This window comes from Prunus persica, chromosome G1 (genome assembly GCF_000346465.2).
Source record: "Prunus persica cultivar Lovell chromosome G1, Prunus_persica_NCBIv2, whole genome shotgun sequence".
Lineage (NCBI taxonomy): Eukaryota > Viridiplantae > Streptophyta > Magnoliopsida > Rosales > Rosaceae > Prunus > Prunus persica.
This window is the reverse complement of record NC_034009.1, coordinates 29,029,495-29,045,386: the sequence shown is the minus strand read 5'-3', so window position 1 is coordinate 29,045,386 and position 15,892 is coordinate 29,029,495. Positions and strand designations below refer to the sequence as shown.

General features: G+C 36.8%; 1 protein-coding gene across 1 annotated transcript; it reads left to right on the top strand.

Annotated features, from left to right (window-relative positions):
• Positions 2,358-7,438, top strand: LOC18791088 (cytochrome P450 CYP749A22). Its single transcript, XM_007224776.2, has 5 exons — positions 2,358-2,756; positions 3,480-3,703; positions 5,809-6,041; positions 6,167-6,545; positions 6,666-7,438. Exons 1-5 carry the CDS (start codon positions 2,471-2,473, stop codon positions 7,092-7,094), a joined length of 1,551 nt encoding a protein of 516 aa, XP_007224838.2. The 5' UTR covers positions 2,358-2,470; the 3' UTR covers positions 7,095-7,438.

Below are 15,892 nucleotides of genomic sequence, written 5' to 3'. Positions count from 1 at the left end.
TTTTATACGGAAGGCCCAGAGGGCTCACCTCGGTTACACCAACCGACACTATCATTACTACACCTGTACCACGGGGCTCTAGACAGGTGGCCCATTGGGATTCAGGATAACTAGCACTCTAGGCATAGAAGACTAAGCGTCATGTTATGCCCCAAAGACATACTATGTGCGGGCAAATCTAGCATCATTTAACGATTACATCACCATACCGTTCTGCAAAATGCCTTTATTACCTCCAGGTCAGGCCCAGTTACACGATGTCATTTAGCCTGTCACTCTTACCGTTAGACACTATTTCCTTAAGCCCTTTCCTCTGCAAGGCCTCATTCTTTGGAGAGTTGGGGGACTAGGATAGAGCCATTGGCAGCAAGATGAGTCTGGCTCATCATCCTTATGGCAATTATCAGCTGGTTAGAATGTCGAAGACAAGAACAAGTCCCCAACCAAGAAGTCCTTCTTAATCGAAAACTTGGGAGACTTCTGTTTATACTGTATCTGATAAGCCAATAAGAGAAAGACACGTAGAACAAGGGACCCATTAAGCTTGGCAATTTATTACGTCCCACAAAGTACGATCAGCAGGTCTGGAGCCTTCGACCCCTTGGCCTGCTGATCGTGGCTAAAGACCATGCTTCGCTAAATGGTTGGACACGTGGTGCCTCCTCAGGCAATGCCTACAGCACCACATAGAAATTTTGCTCAAGATGCACGCCTCCTAAAATCTATAAATAAGGGCACAAACCCCCAAAAACAAGGTAATTGTTACATTCGGCTACTTAGCCAATACTCTGTCTAGATCACTGTTCACTTCGTACTTAATATTAACTTAAGCATCGGAGAACCTTCGGCTGGTACCACACCGGTTCCTAAGGTCTCACTGCTCGTTCTTTGTTTCGCAGTTCGCTTAGCTTGCCGAAGAGCTCACAGTGCCGAAGGTGACATCATTACTAAGTTGGACCCAAAAGTGTCTGATCATTTTTGTGCATCAATAGGAAGTTTGGCAAGATGGCGGCTAAAAGTCCCAACAAGGCAACTGAGGCCCAAACCCAGCAAAGAAAACAGGCCCAACAAAAGAAAGACAAAGTCTTGGTTCATGGAGTCATTCTATAGTGAGTGCCTTATATATGATCCATAAGTGAAGTCGTATCTCTTAACCGTTGGAGCATGCTAACCAATTCGTGATTCGGAAAATAGTTGAGAACACGAAAGCTTGTTTTACTTCTTTATGATGGAAACTCATATTCTAGATTTTGGGTGTGCCAATGATATGTTTTGCACACCCAAACCTACAATACTTGAGGTTCCGACACCGCCGAGTCGAGGCCGGGGACTGTGGTGGTGGAGGCGCTGGGTGTTGTTTTGGTTTTGAGGGAGGAGAGAAGGAGATGTAAGCAAAGAGAGTGGTGATCGCGCTAGGTGTTGTTGAAAAAGAGATAGAACTTAGTTTATGAATTATCCATTATTTTATGGACATTATCAATTATGACTCAAACAAACAACTTTCCACTTGCTGACCTTAATCATGTTTAAGTTTTATTGGTCAGGTTAATCATATGTTTAACTAGTTTCTAGTTCCTCTATAAAAAAAAAAAAAAGTTTCTAATTGTAACGGGCATGTTCCGCTATGTATCGGTCAAAAATATGAAATTATTATATTAACAGAATAAATTGACGGGGGTCTCAAGTCAAGTTAGGAGACTCTGAATTTTGTGACGACAGTGACTGATTCAATTCAGCCTTTCTCTTTCTGTTTTTCCTTCTTTTGATCATTATCTTGGCTTCTTCTTCTTTTGATGCTCACTCACGACCATACCATGAGATCACCATTTATGACTTTTCAATTTTATTATTATTTTTTGAATAGGAGATTGCCCAAATATTCCACCACCAAAATTATTATTATTATTTTTAAAAAGTGGCAGACAAGTAAATGGTGAAAATGTGGGCATAAATATTATAATATTTATTAATGTAGTAATATTATATATTTATATAACTATGTTATTATTTTATGAAAGATCACACAAAATACGTGATGGAAGACAAACTAAGTAATTTCCTAAATTGGCCTGATATTTTGAGCCAACTGAGGCTATTCTATTTATTGTAGCCTATATTGTTGAATAAAACATTTAAGTGTGGGCAGCTGCCTACACTTGTTTACTACTACATTCAAATAACATTCATGTTCCACTGGACTGAATGAGAAGATATAAAAAATTATATTTTCTCGGTCCTCTTCGGCTGCTCCTCTTATTGCTTTTAGTCAAGCTTTGCTTTATTTTCAATTTTTTAATATATTTTTTAAGAGAAAATTCGCACAAGCATTTACTATATAAATATAAACCGAAGAGAGCTGCATGCATGCCGTACACAGAAAACTGACATACAAGCTAGAATTGCCTCTTGGGTTTTGGCTCATCGCATTTACCCGAAAGAAGAAGAAGAAGGAAAGAAAGAAGCTAGAAAAATGAGTTGGTTCGGAATTGGAATGCCAGTAGTCACTGTTTCATGCATGCTGCTTGTGTTCCTTGTAGCTCTCATCAGGCTATTTTACAAACAATGGTGGACCCCAAACCGCTTCCAGAAATTCATGGATCTCCAGGGAGTGAAAGGCCCTTCTTACACACTTGTCCATGGAAACACCAAAGAAATCATGAGCATGAAGAAGGAAGCTATGAGCAGGCCCAGAAGCTTATCACATGACATATTCTCTGCAGTTCAGCCTCATACTCACAAATGGTCCAAGATGTTTGGTACGTCTTACAAACTCTTCATTAACCATGGTTATTTATACTTATTTTCTTGGACTTGTGCAATATAGGTCCTTATATTTTCTATTTTCTAGACATATATCTATCATTCTATAAATCTATGTGTAAAATATCAAGTATTTCATTATCTGTCATAATTGTAATTAATACTTCCTATTAATAGTATATCAATCACCCCATTTCTTTTGGTTGCCATTCCCTCTAACTTATTGCCCTAAAATTGCAAACCGAAAAAAAATCCACAATAAAAAATATAAATATAAATATATACCTCTTAAAATATAGGTATATTATTTAAATAAAATATAGGTACATTTTTCGGCCAACACATTGTTGACTAATAAACTTTAATAATAAAACGAATAATTAATTGTAGACAAAATTTTTAGAGAGAATTATCACAATAAATTAGGGACCAAAAATTAAAACACCAACCCATTACATTTTGAAATATAAATAGGGGTATTTTGGTAATAAAAAAATTATAATAAATCAGATATTGAGCTTAATAAGATAATTTGATGAGTTGGATCATAGTCATGGGTTTTTACTTATAAAAATTGGATGTTAATAGGAACAAAAAGTGAAGGGTTGCAGGTAAGGTAAAGTAAGTTAAATTTGAAGAGTGTAAACCAAATTTACTATATTTTTTATAGTCTTATATCAGTTCAAAGACAATTAAATTTACTGACTTTGTTGCAACAGGGAGGAATTTTCTTCAGTGGTATGGCACTCAACCTCAGTTGGTCGTTGCAGAACCTGAGTTGTCGAAGGAGGTAATGAACAACAAAGATAGAATCTTCCGAAAACAGAAGTCCCAAGGCTATACGAAGAAGATATTAGGAGAGAGCATTTCCATGTCAGAAGGTGAAAAATGGGTCAAGTTAAGAAGGCTCGCCAACCATGCCTTCCATGGAGAGAGCTTAAAAGTAAGTTCTTCTTTAAACTTGTTTATAGGCTTATTTATTATCTCTGAAAGTTAAATTAGGTCTCACTGTACCGCATGTCGTCAAATCCATCAAAATTTTTGTTAAAAATACTGATAAGTGACGTGTGAAAATAATCAATAATATTCTGTTTATAAAAAAAATTTACTTCTCTCCTCCACCAAGTGGGACTCCCTTGGTCACTGACGTGACATAAGTGAGACCCCTCCACCAACCACTTGGGGCAGCCATCATTGCCTCCCCCTTCAACGGCAGACCTTTGGAGAGGTCGGAATCTGCTCCTATGCTGGTGCCCACCACATTTTTGACTAAATGCCTCAAATAGAGAGAGAGAGAAAATCCATAATGATTTTGAATTGGAATTTAAAGGCATGTTTGGTATTTAACTTAAATTCAAATTTTAAAATTTAAAAACAGAATTTGAGTCTAAAACGAAGAAAATCTGTTTCGTAACCCTATTTTTAAAAACTCAAACTTAAGAACAACTAAAAAACATCCCAATTATTAAAAACAAAAAATATTTGTATTTTCAATTTTTTTTCCTAATAATCTACTAGTTTTCAATTTTTTAAGATTTGAAAACAGTTTTCAAGTTGTATACTAAACAAATTTTTGAATATTAAAAATAGATTTAAGAACTCCTCACTTTTAAAAAAAATCAAAGTTTTTGAGTTCCCTATTTGAATAGAATACCAAATGCACCCTAATTTTTTCGGCTATGATTGGTTTCTTGTGTGTTTTAACTCAAAGCCATACAAGGGTTTTTTTTTTTCCTGAAATTTTGTAGAGCTGTAGTTTGCCTCGCGAAGAAGACGATCTCTGAGTGTTGTTGGTGACCTAATAAATTCTACGCACCGTTTTGTCCATTGCCTCCTTTTATTTCAACGGTTTGTTTAGTGTCCGGTTGTACAAACACCTCTCAGCTGGGTTTTATGATAATGATTAGATTTTAAAATAAAAAATTTCCTGTTGGCCAATACATAGAAAGATTAGCCCATAAACAAAACCCTTTTAACCCATTGATAAATTATATTGATAAAAAAAAAATCCTATTGATAAATTATATATTATTTTAATTGCCCTTTTTTTGCCGTAGTCAAATTCTTATTTTTAAAGCTTTTCCGTATCAATGTGTCGTGTCGTATTGTTGTATCAGTGCAACGTAGGTTTTGAAATTCATTTCTCTCTCCTCTAGCCTGCTTTGATGAAATGAAATCAAACCCATATTCTCCCAAATTTTCCACCAAGCTCTGCTTTGCTGAAATGAAATCAAGTTTTTGGTAGGGGAGGGGTAAAGGAATTGTTCTGTGGGGGTAAATGAAGTTCTTGGATTGGGCAAACTAGAAAAGTGACGAAATGGGAATTTGTTCATACTTTCCTATTGTACCACATATAGAACTGGGTTTTCAGAAATTGAAGTTCTTGGATCAATTCGAGGTTGATATCAAGTTTTGACCTACTAACTCAGAAAACTGAAATGAAGTAGAGGTGGTGGTGGTGGTGGACGTGGCTAGTGTAGTAGTGGGGCGCAGTGCCGAAATGAGACGAGGAGGAAGAAGAGGGCGGCGGGAATTGGCTCGATTTCAGAGCCTCGTTGTCGTAAAGGTCGTAGATCTGGGGCTTGGCGTGGTCGTTGAGGACGTCGTAGGCCTCGGAGATTTGCTTGAACTTGGTGGGGTAGGGGTTCTCGGGTACAGAGAAAGAAAGAGGGAGAGAGGAGAGAAGCAATTTTCTTTTCTTTTTTCCTATTTGTTAATTTTTTGTGGACTTATGCGTCATCCATTTTAACAAAATAATGGATTTACTTGTGTCATGTCATCATTTTTAACAAAGTTTAAAACGGACTTTAGGACATGAGTAAAGTGAGAAGTAAAATATAGGTTAAAGAGGCACTCTAGGTCATTTTAACTTTAAGAGGGATAAAGTTATATTTGACTATAGTTTCGAAGGCCATTACAGTAAATAAGCCATATTTATTTATAGTTGTACCAGTAGTTTTGTCATTTGTTAATGAGAAATATGTACACATATTATTATATTTAATGTCAAATTTGCTAATTGACTGTATGATGATCTTGTGTTACCAGAGTATGATTCCAGAAATGATAACTAGCTCTGAGACAATGCTAGAAAGGTGGGTAAATCATGAAGGCAAGGAGATCGAGGTGTATGAAGAATTTAGGTTGTTCACCTCAGAAGTTATTTCCAGGACAGCATTTGGCACCAGCTACTTAGACGGGAAGAACATTTTTGAAATGTTGGGGCAGTTGACCTTCCTTATATTCAAAAATAATTTCAGTCTCAGACTTCCTATCATCAGGTAGCTTCTTTTAACTAAATGATCCTAAAGAATCAACGATGGTGGAATATTTTCTATTCACAACAATAGAGTTGGAGAGTTGGAGAGTTGTCACTCATGTTTAGTCTTTTGTTCAAAATTTGCAGTCGGTTATACAAACCCCGTGATGAGATCGAGATGGAGAAGCTTGAGAAAGGAGTACGCGACACCATAGCAGGGATTGTTAGGAAAAGAGAAAGCAAAGCAATGACTGGAGATGCAGACGGGTTTGGGCGTGATTTTCTTGGGGTACTTTTGAAGGCTCATCATGATACCGATGAAAACCAGAGGATTTCCATGGATGAAATCGTTGATGAATGCAAAACGTTTTACTTTGCTGGACAAGAAACCACTAATTCTTTGCTTGCTTGGACCATCTTTCTTCTTGCACAGAATACGGATTGGCAAGAGGAAGCAAGAAAGGAGGTCCTACAATTATTTGGAAAAGAAAATCCAAACCCTGATGGCCTTAACAAACTAAAAACGGTAAGAAAAGAAACTCAATCAGTTAATTGCTAACTTATATATCTAATCAGTGGTTAAGTTTTGAAATCCTCATTTAATTTATTGTCATCTAATTTTTCATTTGGATGCATGCATATGCAGATGAGTATGATCTTCAATGAATCTCTAAGGCTATATCCTCCAGTCGTTTCACTTATTAGGGAAACAGAAAAGGAAGTAAGGCTGGGAAAGATGGTTGTTCCGGCTAATGTTGAAGTGCACGTCCCAAATCTATCACTTCATCATGATCCCAAATATTGGGGAGAAGATGTGAACGTTTTCAAACCAGAGAGATTCTCAGAAGGGGTTGCTAAAGCTACTAACAACAACATTGTCGCATTCATACCCTTTGGATTGGGACCTCGAACTTGTGTGGGCATGAACTTCGCGATTGTCGAATCAAAGATTGCTCTGGCAATGATTCTACAGCGCTACAGCTTCACCCTTTCCCCTGGTTATGTCCACTCGCCGATTCAGTTTATGACAGTTCGCCCACAGCATGGAATTCCTGTCATACTACACTCGCTGTGAACCGTCAAGTTTTTTTTGTCTAAATAATAGACGGTTGACTAAATGAGCATCTTCTAAATAATGTTCTCTAAAAACTTCAATGCTTTAAAGCCCATCAGGGAAATAAGGCTCAATTAGAAACATAATTTTTTTATAAATAAAAAAAAAACATCGGTAAATCCGAGTTGATTTATGTGATAAAAAGGATTGGAATTTTTAAATGAATAGATGAAGCTGCCTATGTACGTACCATTAGAGACCATCATTTATCAGATTTTCGTTGCCATAAACGGGGTATGTACGTTATTGTAAAGCATGTATAATTCTCCAAACTTCAATTGCTATTGTTTCACCGCCTTAGATCATCACCATATCAAGCAACAACTCTTGTTCTAGAATATTCTTCATTCTTCACTCTCATTTGACGACATATAGTCCAATGTTTCCAGCAACTATCTTTTGTGGAGTTCTGGATTACTCTTTGTAATCTTTATTCATTTGTGTGGCTATTGTTTAGCATGTTAAAAAAAAATCATAATTCTTGTCCTTCCGTAAAAGTCAAAAGCAAAACCAAGAAAGACATGGGAGTCTTTGGGCGTATTTCATTCGTAATTTAATATATAAAATAAATTGAAAATTCTTTTCAGGTGAAGTAAAATTAAATAATAAACAAATAATAAGTAAATAAAAGTAAAATCATTTAGATTATGAAAGCAAGTCTTGTATAGTGAAGTACGTAAAAAACGTTGTCTTAAAACCTTTGTAGCCTTTCTATGTGTAATACTGACGGTTTCCAAAACTCCAAGATATGACCCCTAATACATAGGCTTAAGGTCCCCTATGAGCACGTTCACAGTTAGAGATAGAGATCAAAATCACAGAACCATTGCCCAAAAATAATAATATAAGTATAGAATATATGAAAGGTAAAAAAAGGAGAGAATCATATTGTGGTATGTGGTGTTGAAGTTTCTATAGAATAGTAGAGGTTCATGCACAGAAAGTGTATGAGAAAAGGTTTTTTGGAGAAAGGAGAGGGAGAGAATCTGTTAGGCAAAAAGAATGTAATCATGCACACACTCATTGTGTGATCTCATCCTACTTTTTAATATATATATTTTAGCTAGTACAGAAAATGACTCAGCCAATACATTTGTACCAGCATGTGAGCTGTACACTTGGCATGAATCTGGACATGTTAGTCCAACAATATGTGATGGCATATGAGCCATACACCTGTCCAACTAACTAAACTAAACCTGGAAACAATTTATCCTTCAACACTCCCTTCTAAATTGTTAACAGGTTTAACTCCAAGCAATCCTCTAAGATAGTTAAACCGATCTTTAGATAGAGCTTTAGTGAAGATGTCAGCCACTTGTTCTTCAGACCTGCAGTATCTCAAATCCACAACTCCATCTTGTAGAGCATCTCGGATGAAATGATACCTGCGGTTGATGTGCTTGGTTTTCTGATGGAAAACCGGATTTCTTGTCATTGCAATGGCAGAAGTGTTGTCCACCATTAATGGAGTTGCATCAGTTTGCAATTCTCCAAAATCTTCTAGAACAAACCTCAACCATATTGCTTGTGTAGTAGCTTCACTTGCACTGACATACTCAGCCTCAGCCGTGGAGAGAGCAACACTATGTTGCTTGACTGATGCCCAAGAAAATACTCCACTGCCAAAAGAGAAAGCATAGCCAGAGGTGCTTCTCATGTCATCTTGGCTTCCACCCCAATCACTGTCACAATATCCAATTAGAATGGCTTCTTGTCCTTTCTGATATTCAATACCAAAATCAATGGTGCCTTGAATATACCTCAGCACTCTCTTGGCCGTTCCATAGTGTTTCTTTGTTGGACAATGCATGAATCTAGCTAATAGGCTAGTTGCAAACATTATGTCTGGTCTTGTAGCTGTCAAATACAATAGGCTGCCCACAATCTGTCTGTACTCACTCTCATCTGCAGGATCACTTCCATCATCTTTGCACAATTTTTCAGTTGCCACCAGAGGAGTACTAACTGGCTTACATTGCTTCAAACCAAACTTGTCCAGCAAAGTCAGAGCATACTTCTTTTGATTTATGAAAATGCAGGATTCAGTTTGAATCACTGCCATACCAAGGAAATGATATAAAAGGCCTAAATCAGTCATTTCATACCTTCTCATCATTTCAGTCTTGAATTCATCAATTAATTCTTCACTGCTGCCTGTATACACAATGTCATCAACATAGATTGAGACTATTAGAGTTCCAGAGTCTTCCTTAGTCTTGCAATACAATGTAGCCTCACTTGTGCTTCTGACATAACCACAGCTAACAAGATAGGCATTGATTTCCTCATACCAGGCTCTTGGAGCCTGTTTCAAACCATACAAGGCTTTCTTCAACTTGTACACCTTGTCTTCATAGTTTGTAGTTACAAATCCATCCGGTTGGTCTACATAAACTTCCTCCTTAAGCACACCATTTAGGAATGCAGACTTGACATCTAACTGGTATAATTTCTACCCCTTTTGAGCTGCCAAAGCTATGAGAGTTCTAATTGTGTCAAGTCTGGCCACAGGAGCAAAAGTCTCATTGAAGTCGATTCCAGGCTTTTGTGCATAGCCTTTGACCACCAGCCTTGCTTTATGCTTCTGTATTGAGCCATCAAGGTTCAATTTGGTCTTATAAACCCATTTCACACCAATCACAGGTCTATCACTTGGTCTATCGACTAGTTCCCAAGTCTCATTTTTCTCAATCATTTCCATTTCTGCTTCCATTGCCTTTTGCCAAGCCTTATCCTTTGATGCTTCTGCAAAATTCTCTGGCTCAATGATGCTCATATTGCATCTAGCATAAATCTCAGTGATGTCTCTAAGCTTTACAGGTGTAGAACTTGGAGAATCACTTGGTGAAGTAACATTTGTAGCAGCTGCAGTTACTTGAGGTGGACTGGAAATGTCTATCATTGTTTCTTCATGCTCCTCTTCACTACTTCTAGAAGTGTCTTCAAGCCTCATCTGAACTGTGACAGAATCAACAATTTGCTTGTCCCAATCCCATAGTGAGTTCTCATCAAAGATCACACTTCTAGATGTAGTGATCTTGTTGGTTTGCAAATTGTACACTTTGTACCCCTTTTCACATTTGCCATAGCCAACAAAAATGCACTTAACAGCTGCATCTTCCAGCTTAGACCTCAACTGATTAGGCACATGACAGAAACATATAGAACCAAACACTCTTAAGTGTTTAACCCCAAGCTTTCTTCCACTAAAAGCTTCAAATGGAGTGACATTATCTAAAGCTTTTGTGGGGCATCTATTCTGAATATAGACAGCTGTATTCACTGCCTCTCCCCAAAATTTGTATGGTAGTTTCTTCTCTTTCATCATTGTCTTGCTCATCTCAACAATGGTCCTGTTCTTTCTCTCAGCAACTCCATTTTGCTGAGGTGAATAGGCCACGGTTAGTTGTCTTTCCAAACCAATTTCTTCACAAAACTGCAGAAATTCAGCAGAGGTATATTCCCTACCTCTGTCACTCCTAAGTTTCTTCAGTTTGTAGCCACTTTGTAATTCTACCATAGCCTTAAATTTCTTGAAGATGTTAAAAACTTCTGACTTGAATTGCATGAAGTACACCCAGCACATTCTGGTGCAGTCATCAATGAAAGTCAAAAAATATTTGTTTCCACCTATTGATGTGGTCTGCATTGGACCACAAACACCTGAATGAACCAGCTCCAGAGGTAAACTAGCTCTCTAAATTTTCTCTTTGCCAAAGGCCTCTCTGTGGGATTTTCCAATTGCACAGTCTTGGCAAATTCTGTTTGCATTTCCAATTTCAGGCAGACCATAGACCAGCTCCTGTTGTTGTAACAACTTCAGACTCTGCATATTCAAATGGCCAAACCTCCTATGCCAACACCAAATGGATTCTTCAACTGTTGCTTTCATAGCCACTGAGTTTGCATATTTCAATGACAGTGGGAAGCATCTGTTTCCTGTCATGGAAACCTTTGCAAGCAGATTCTCCATTGACCTGTCATCAAATATTTCAACCATAGAATCACCAAAGACAAGATAGTAGCCATGCTCTACCATTTGACCTACACTAAGTAAGTTTTCATCCAATCCTGGTACAAGCATAACCTCTTTGATATATCTAGGCCCAGCTTTAGTGTCAATCACCAAAGTTCCTTTTCCAGTTGCTTCCACTAAGTCTCCAGTGCCCATTTTTACCTTTGCAGTGACTTTGGTGTCAATATTGACTAGAAGGGATGCTTGTGAAGTCATGTGGTTGCTGCATGCACTGTCCACATACCACACACCATTATTTTTTACTATTGCAGCAGCATGACAAGCATAGAACATGTTGCCTTCTTCCTCCTTGTGTGATGCATAGTTAGCAGCTTCTGGTTTTCCCTTGCAGTCTTTGGCTATATGACCAAACCTATCACATTTATAACATTTAGGTTTGCCTTTGAACCAGCAGACACCATAGTGCAATTTGTCACAGGTTTTGCAAGGCACCTTTGCTCCCTCAGTCTGACTTTCCTTTTTAAAATTGTTTTCAGACTTTGAGTCCCACTTCTTTCCTTTCAGAGATTTCCAATTCTTTTTGGATTTGGAACCCCCTGCCTGCCCTGTGTCTATCTTTAGAGCTCACATTCAAACTAGAGAAAGCCTTCTCAATCACTCTCTCATTATGCCTCTGCAGCCTTTGTTCATGAGATTTTAGAGAGCCTATAACCTCTTGAACCCCTATAGTTTCTGTATCTTTTGTCTCCTCTATAACCTCAGCAATTGAATCATATTCTCTGGATAAACTAATCAAGAGTTTCTGAACAATTCTCTGTTCAGTTAACTCTTCACCATAAGCCTTCATGTGGTTTACTAGCTCAAGCAGTTTAGTGACATATCCAGACAATGATTCATCATCATGCATACGAGTGTATTCAAATTCTCTCCTAAGAGCTTGAAGTTTCACAGATCTTACCTTCTTGTCTCCTCTGAATTCTTGCTGCAAGATTTCCCATGCTTCCTTGGCTGATTCCTTCAAAGCAATTCTGGGAAAAATATCATCAGAAACTGCATTCTGGATCAGACCCAATGCCTTAGCATCTTTTGCAATATTTTCTTCCACAGCAAGCTTTTGAGCTGCTGTCAGAGTTTCTCCTTCTTCCATCTTCACAGGTTGCCCATATCCATTCTCAACCATATCCCACAGCTTGTGAGATTTGAAGATTGTGCACATCTTTATTCTCCAGAAATCGTAGTTGCTTCCATTGAAGATGGGAGCACGAAGCTCACTCATGCTAGATCCAGCCATGTGAGACTAGATAATGCTTCCTTCAGCTGGATTGTGATTTCACTACGCCCAGTCTCAGATCAGAACCTTCGCTACTGATACCATGTTGAAGTTTCTATAGAATAGTAGAGGTTCATGCACAGAAAGTGTATGAGAAAAGGTTTTTTGGAGAAAGGAGAGGGAGAGAATCTGTTAGGCAAAAAGAATGTAATCATGCACACACTCATTGTGTGATCTCATCCTACTTTTTAATATATATATTTTAGCTAGTACAGAAAATGACTCAGCCAATACATTTGTACCAGCATGTGAGCTGTACACTTGGCATGAATCTGGACATGTTAGTCCAACAATATGTGATGGCATATGAGCCATACACCTGTCCAACTAACTAACTAACTAAACTAAACCTGGAAACAATTTATCCTTCAACATGTGGTAGGGGTGGGCATGGTACGGTATTGAGCTCGTACCGCTACCTATATCGGAAATTAAATCCGGTATGGTACGGTATGAGATTATCATTTGTCAAAGTTGATATCGTATCGTACCGTGCCAAATCGACATTGGTATGGTATCGGTACCATTTCGGTACCAAAATGACAACTAAAAAATGCAAGACGGAATGAATAAGACAATAAAAATAGCTACTAAATTTCATAATTCATTCATCTGATATGCCTTGAGAATCCAAAGCTTCATACTGAAGCTTGAAGACAAAACACAACTTTTTTCATCATAATGTTGGCTACCCATATTAAATTACAACATTTTCTTATATGTGCAAGACTTTAGTTATGGGGAAAAAAACCCCAACTCAATTGCATAAATGTGGAAAACAAAAATTGAGGAAATGAAATTTACATTAATTAAGCCATGAAAATGAACTTACAGATATGATTATCCGAGAAAATTTGACAGAAGATGCAAAAAGAAAATTACAATTCATAGACATTGATCAAAGAAAGTAAACAACAGCTATCCAAATCCCCAGCAACCTCAAGAAATTCTTCTCTTTTATTTGTACAAATTTGCAAAATGGGACTTTGGAAAATCTCATTCCTTCCTTCACAGTTCATCACAATAACTATATGTTTCTATTTAAACATGTTTATATTTCGGTACGATACCGTATTGACTGGTACTAAATACTTGATACCGCTACCATACCATACTCTATTGGTACGGTACGGTACGATACCGATTATCTCCCCATCCCAAATGAAACGGTATGAAATCGGTATGATTAGTGTATGATTTCGGTATTTCAGTTTTAGATGCCCACACCTAGTATGTGGTATTGTGGGGGTATGGTATTATATTAGTATATCATATGTGAATGAGGATTGACCTTTTATAGGCATCCAAGTACATGTAACCTCCACCACATTAAACAAGGAAAAATCACACACCACTAGGAAAAATCATAAAAGTCTTCAAATCTTTAATCTCCCACAGCAGTGCAATTCTGACTGGATTTCAACTTAGGTTGTCTTGACTTGCAAGTATGGAGTATTTGGCTTGGTAGAAAATTATGAAACTTTGATACAATGATCTTCAATGTCTTAGATTTCTTCTCATAATGACCAAATGAGGTTACAAAAGCAGTTTTATACCTATCTGACTCTCGGATTTTGATCTTCCAAAATTCACTCTTCATATCAAACTTAGAGAATATGATTGCTTTGTCTAATCTGTTGATTAAGTCTCTCTTATTGGGAATTGGATACCTAATCCATTCCAAAACCGTATTAAGGGGTTTATACTTTATGACTAATCTCTAACTCAGCGTTTTTCTGAACATAAAAGGCTGGGTATGACCATGGTGATTTACTTTTACGGATTATTCCCTTTTGAAGTAATTATGTAATTTCTTGTTTACAAAATTCCATAATTTCTTGACTCATTTGAATCAGTCTGGCTTTAGTAGGGATATTTTTCTCACTAAAGGTTTTGACATAGGGCAGACTGACGACGTGTTGTTTCCTATGCCAGAAGGCATTGGGGAGATCAAAACAGACTTCTTGTTTTAATTTTTCTTCAAATTTATGAATTTGTGACTGCAAAGACTTATCACGAAGTTGTTGTTCAATTCTTTTAAATCTAACTTCTTCTTGGAGAAAATTCAATTGTTTATTTTTCTTTTGGATTACCTTAATTATTTTTGAAACTGCATTTTTCTGTAAGGCTTTTAAATTATGCAACTCAGGTTTAGTTGAAAATTCATTCTTCTCCTAAGTGGGTAGATATGACTTCATCGTATTCTACCTGAAAAAGGTATAAGAGGGCTATAAAAGGTAGACCTAAGATGACTTCATCAGTAATGTTTTTGACTAGGACAAATGAGGTTTTGAAACAGATCTTATTTTGACAGACGTGGGCTCTTGGAATTTCATAATTTAATTGGAGTGATTTGCCAGAGGCAGTAATTAATGTTTCTTTTGACTTTTTATAACATTTGGTAGGAATTAATCCTTCTTGGATGCAATTAAGGTCGGCTCTTGAATAAAAAAGAGCTACTGTATTTAACTCAAATTTTTTTACAAATATTGTGACTTTAGAATACCATTTTCTAAAATTTACTTGTTTTATTAAATTAATAGTTTGATCATTATTTGAGGGTTCACGTATGAATTTATTGGACTTTCTGGCTGACTTTTGGACTCAAAGTTGCTTTCCATTAAATTAATCAAATCTTGTTTAATTTCAAAATTCTCAGTTTGTAATTTGCGACTCATTTGTTTTAACTCTATTATCTATTTTTTGACTATTTTTACTTCCATTTGTAAATCCTGTAAAGTGACTTCTTTTCTTTTATTGAATTTTTCTAAGACAGTGTTTAGACTTATCTTTGAGGGCATATGCTGACTTGGGTTTTCCTAACTAATGACTTTTCTTAATTTTTTTAAATACTCGGATTTTAATTATGGGTTTTCTACTTTACTAATCAAATCAATTAATAATTCTTCTTGTTCCTCTTGTTTTGTAAGGACTTGTATTGACTTAGTGAGGACATTACAGCATTTATCTTTACATCCAAATTGGACTTTTGGGGAGCTAGACTGGGTATTTGAGTACTGAGCTTGAATTTGACACTGTGATGTCGGTTTCACTAGACTCAGAGTTTCTTAATTCTAAAACTTTAATTAGTCTGTCTTTTTCTTCATCCGTGATTTTTAACTGCTTTTTTGTGTCTTTTACTTTGCACTCATTAGCATAGTGACCGTATTTCTTACATTTCCAGCATTCAATTTTTCTTTTGTCGGCATTTTTCTTAAAGTTACTGTTCTTATCTTTTCTTGGGGCTTTTGACCAGTTTTTCTTGGGGTTAAATTTTTTTTTACTATAGAATTCATCATTATGTTGAAATGACTGTTTTTTGCGTGAATAATGTCAACGTTTACTAACCTGTCGGTCATGGTAACTAGTTTTGGCTTTTCTGGAAGGGGGAATGGATGTTAGACCATACTGTTCACAAAAATTTCCTAATTCATACTTGGCTGAATTCCT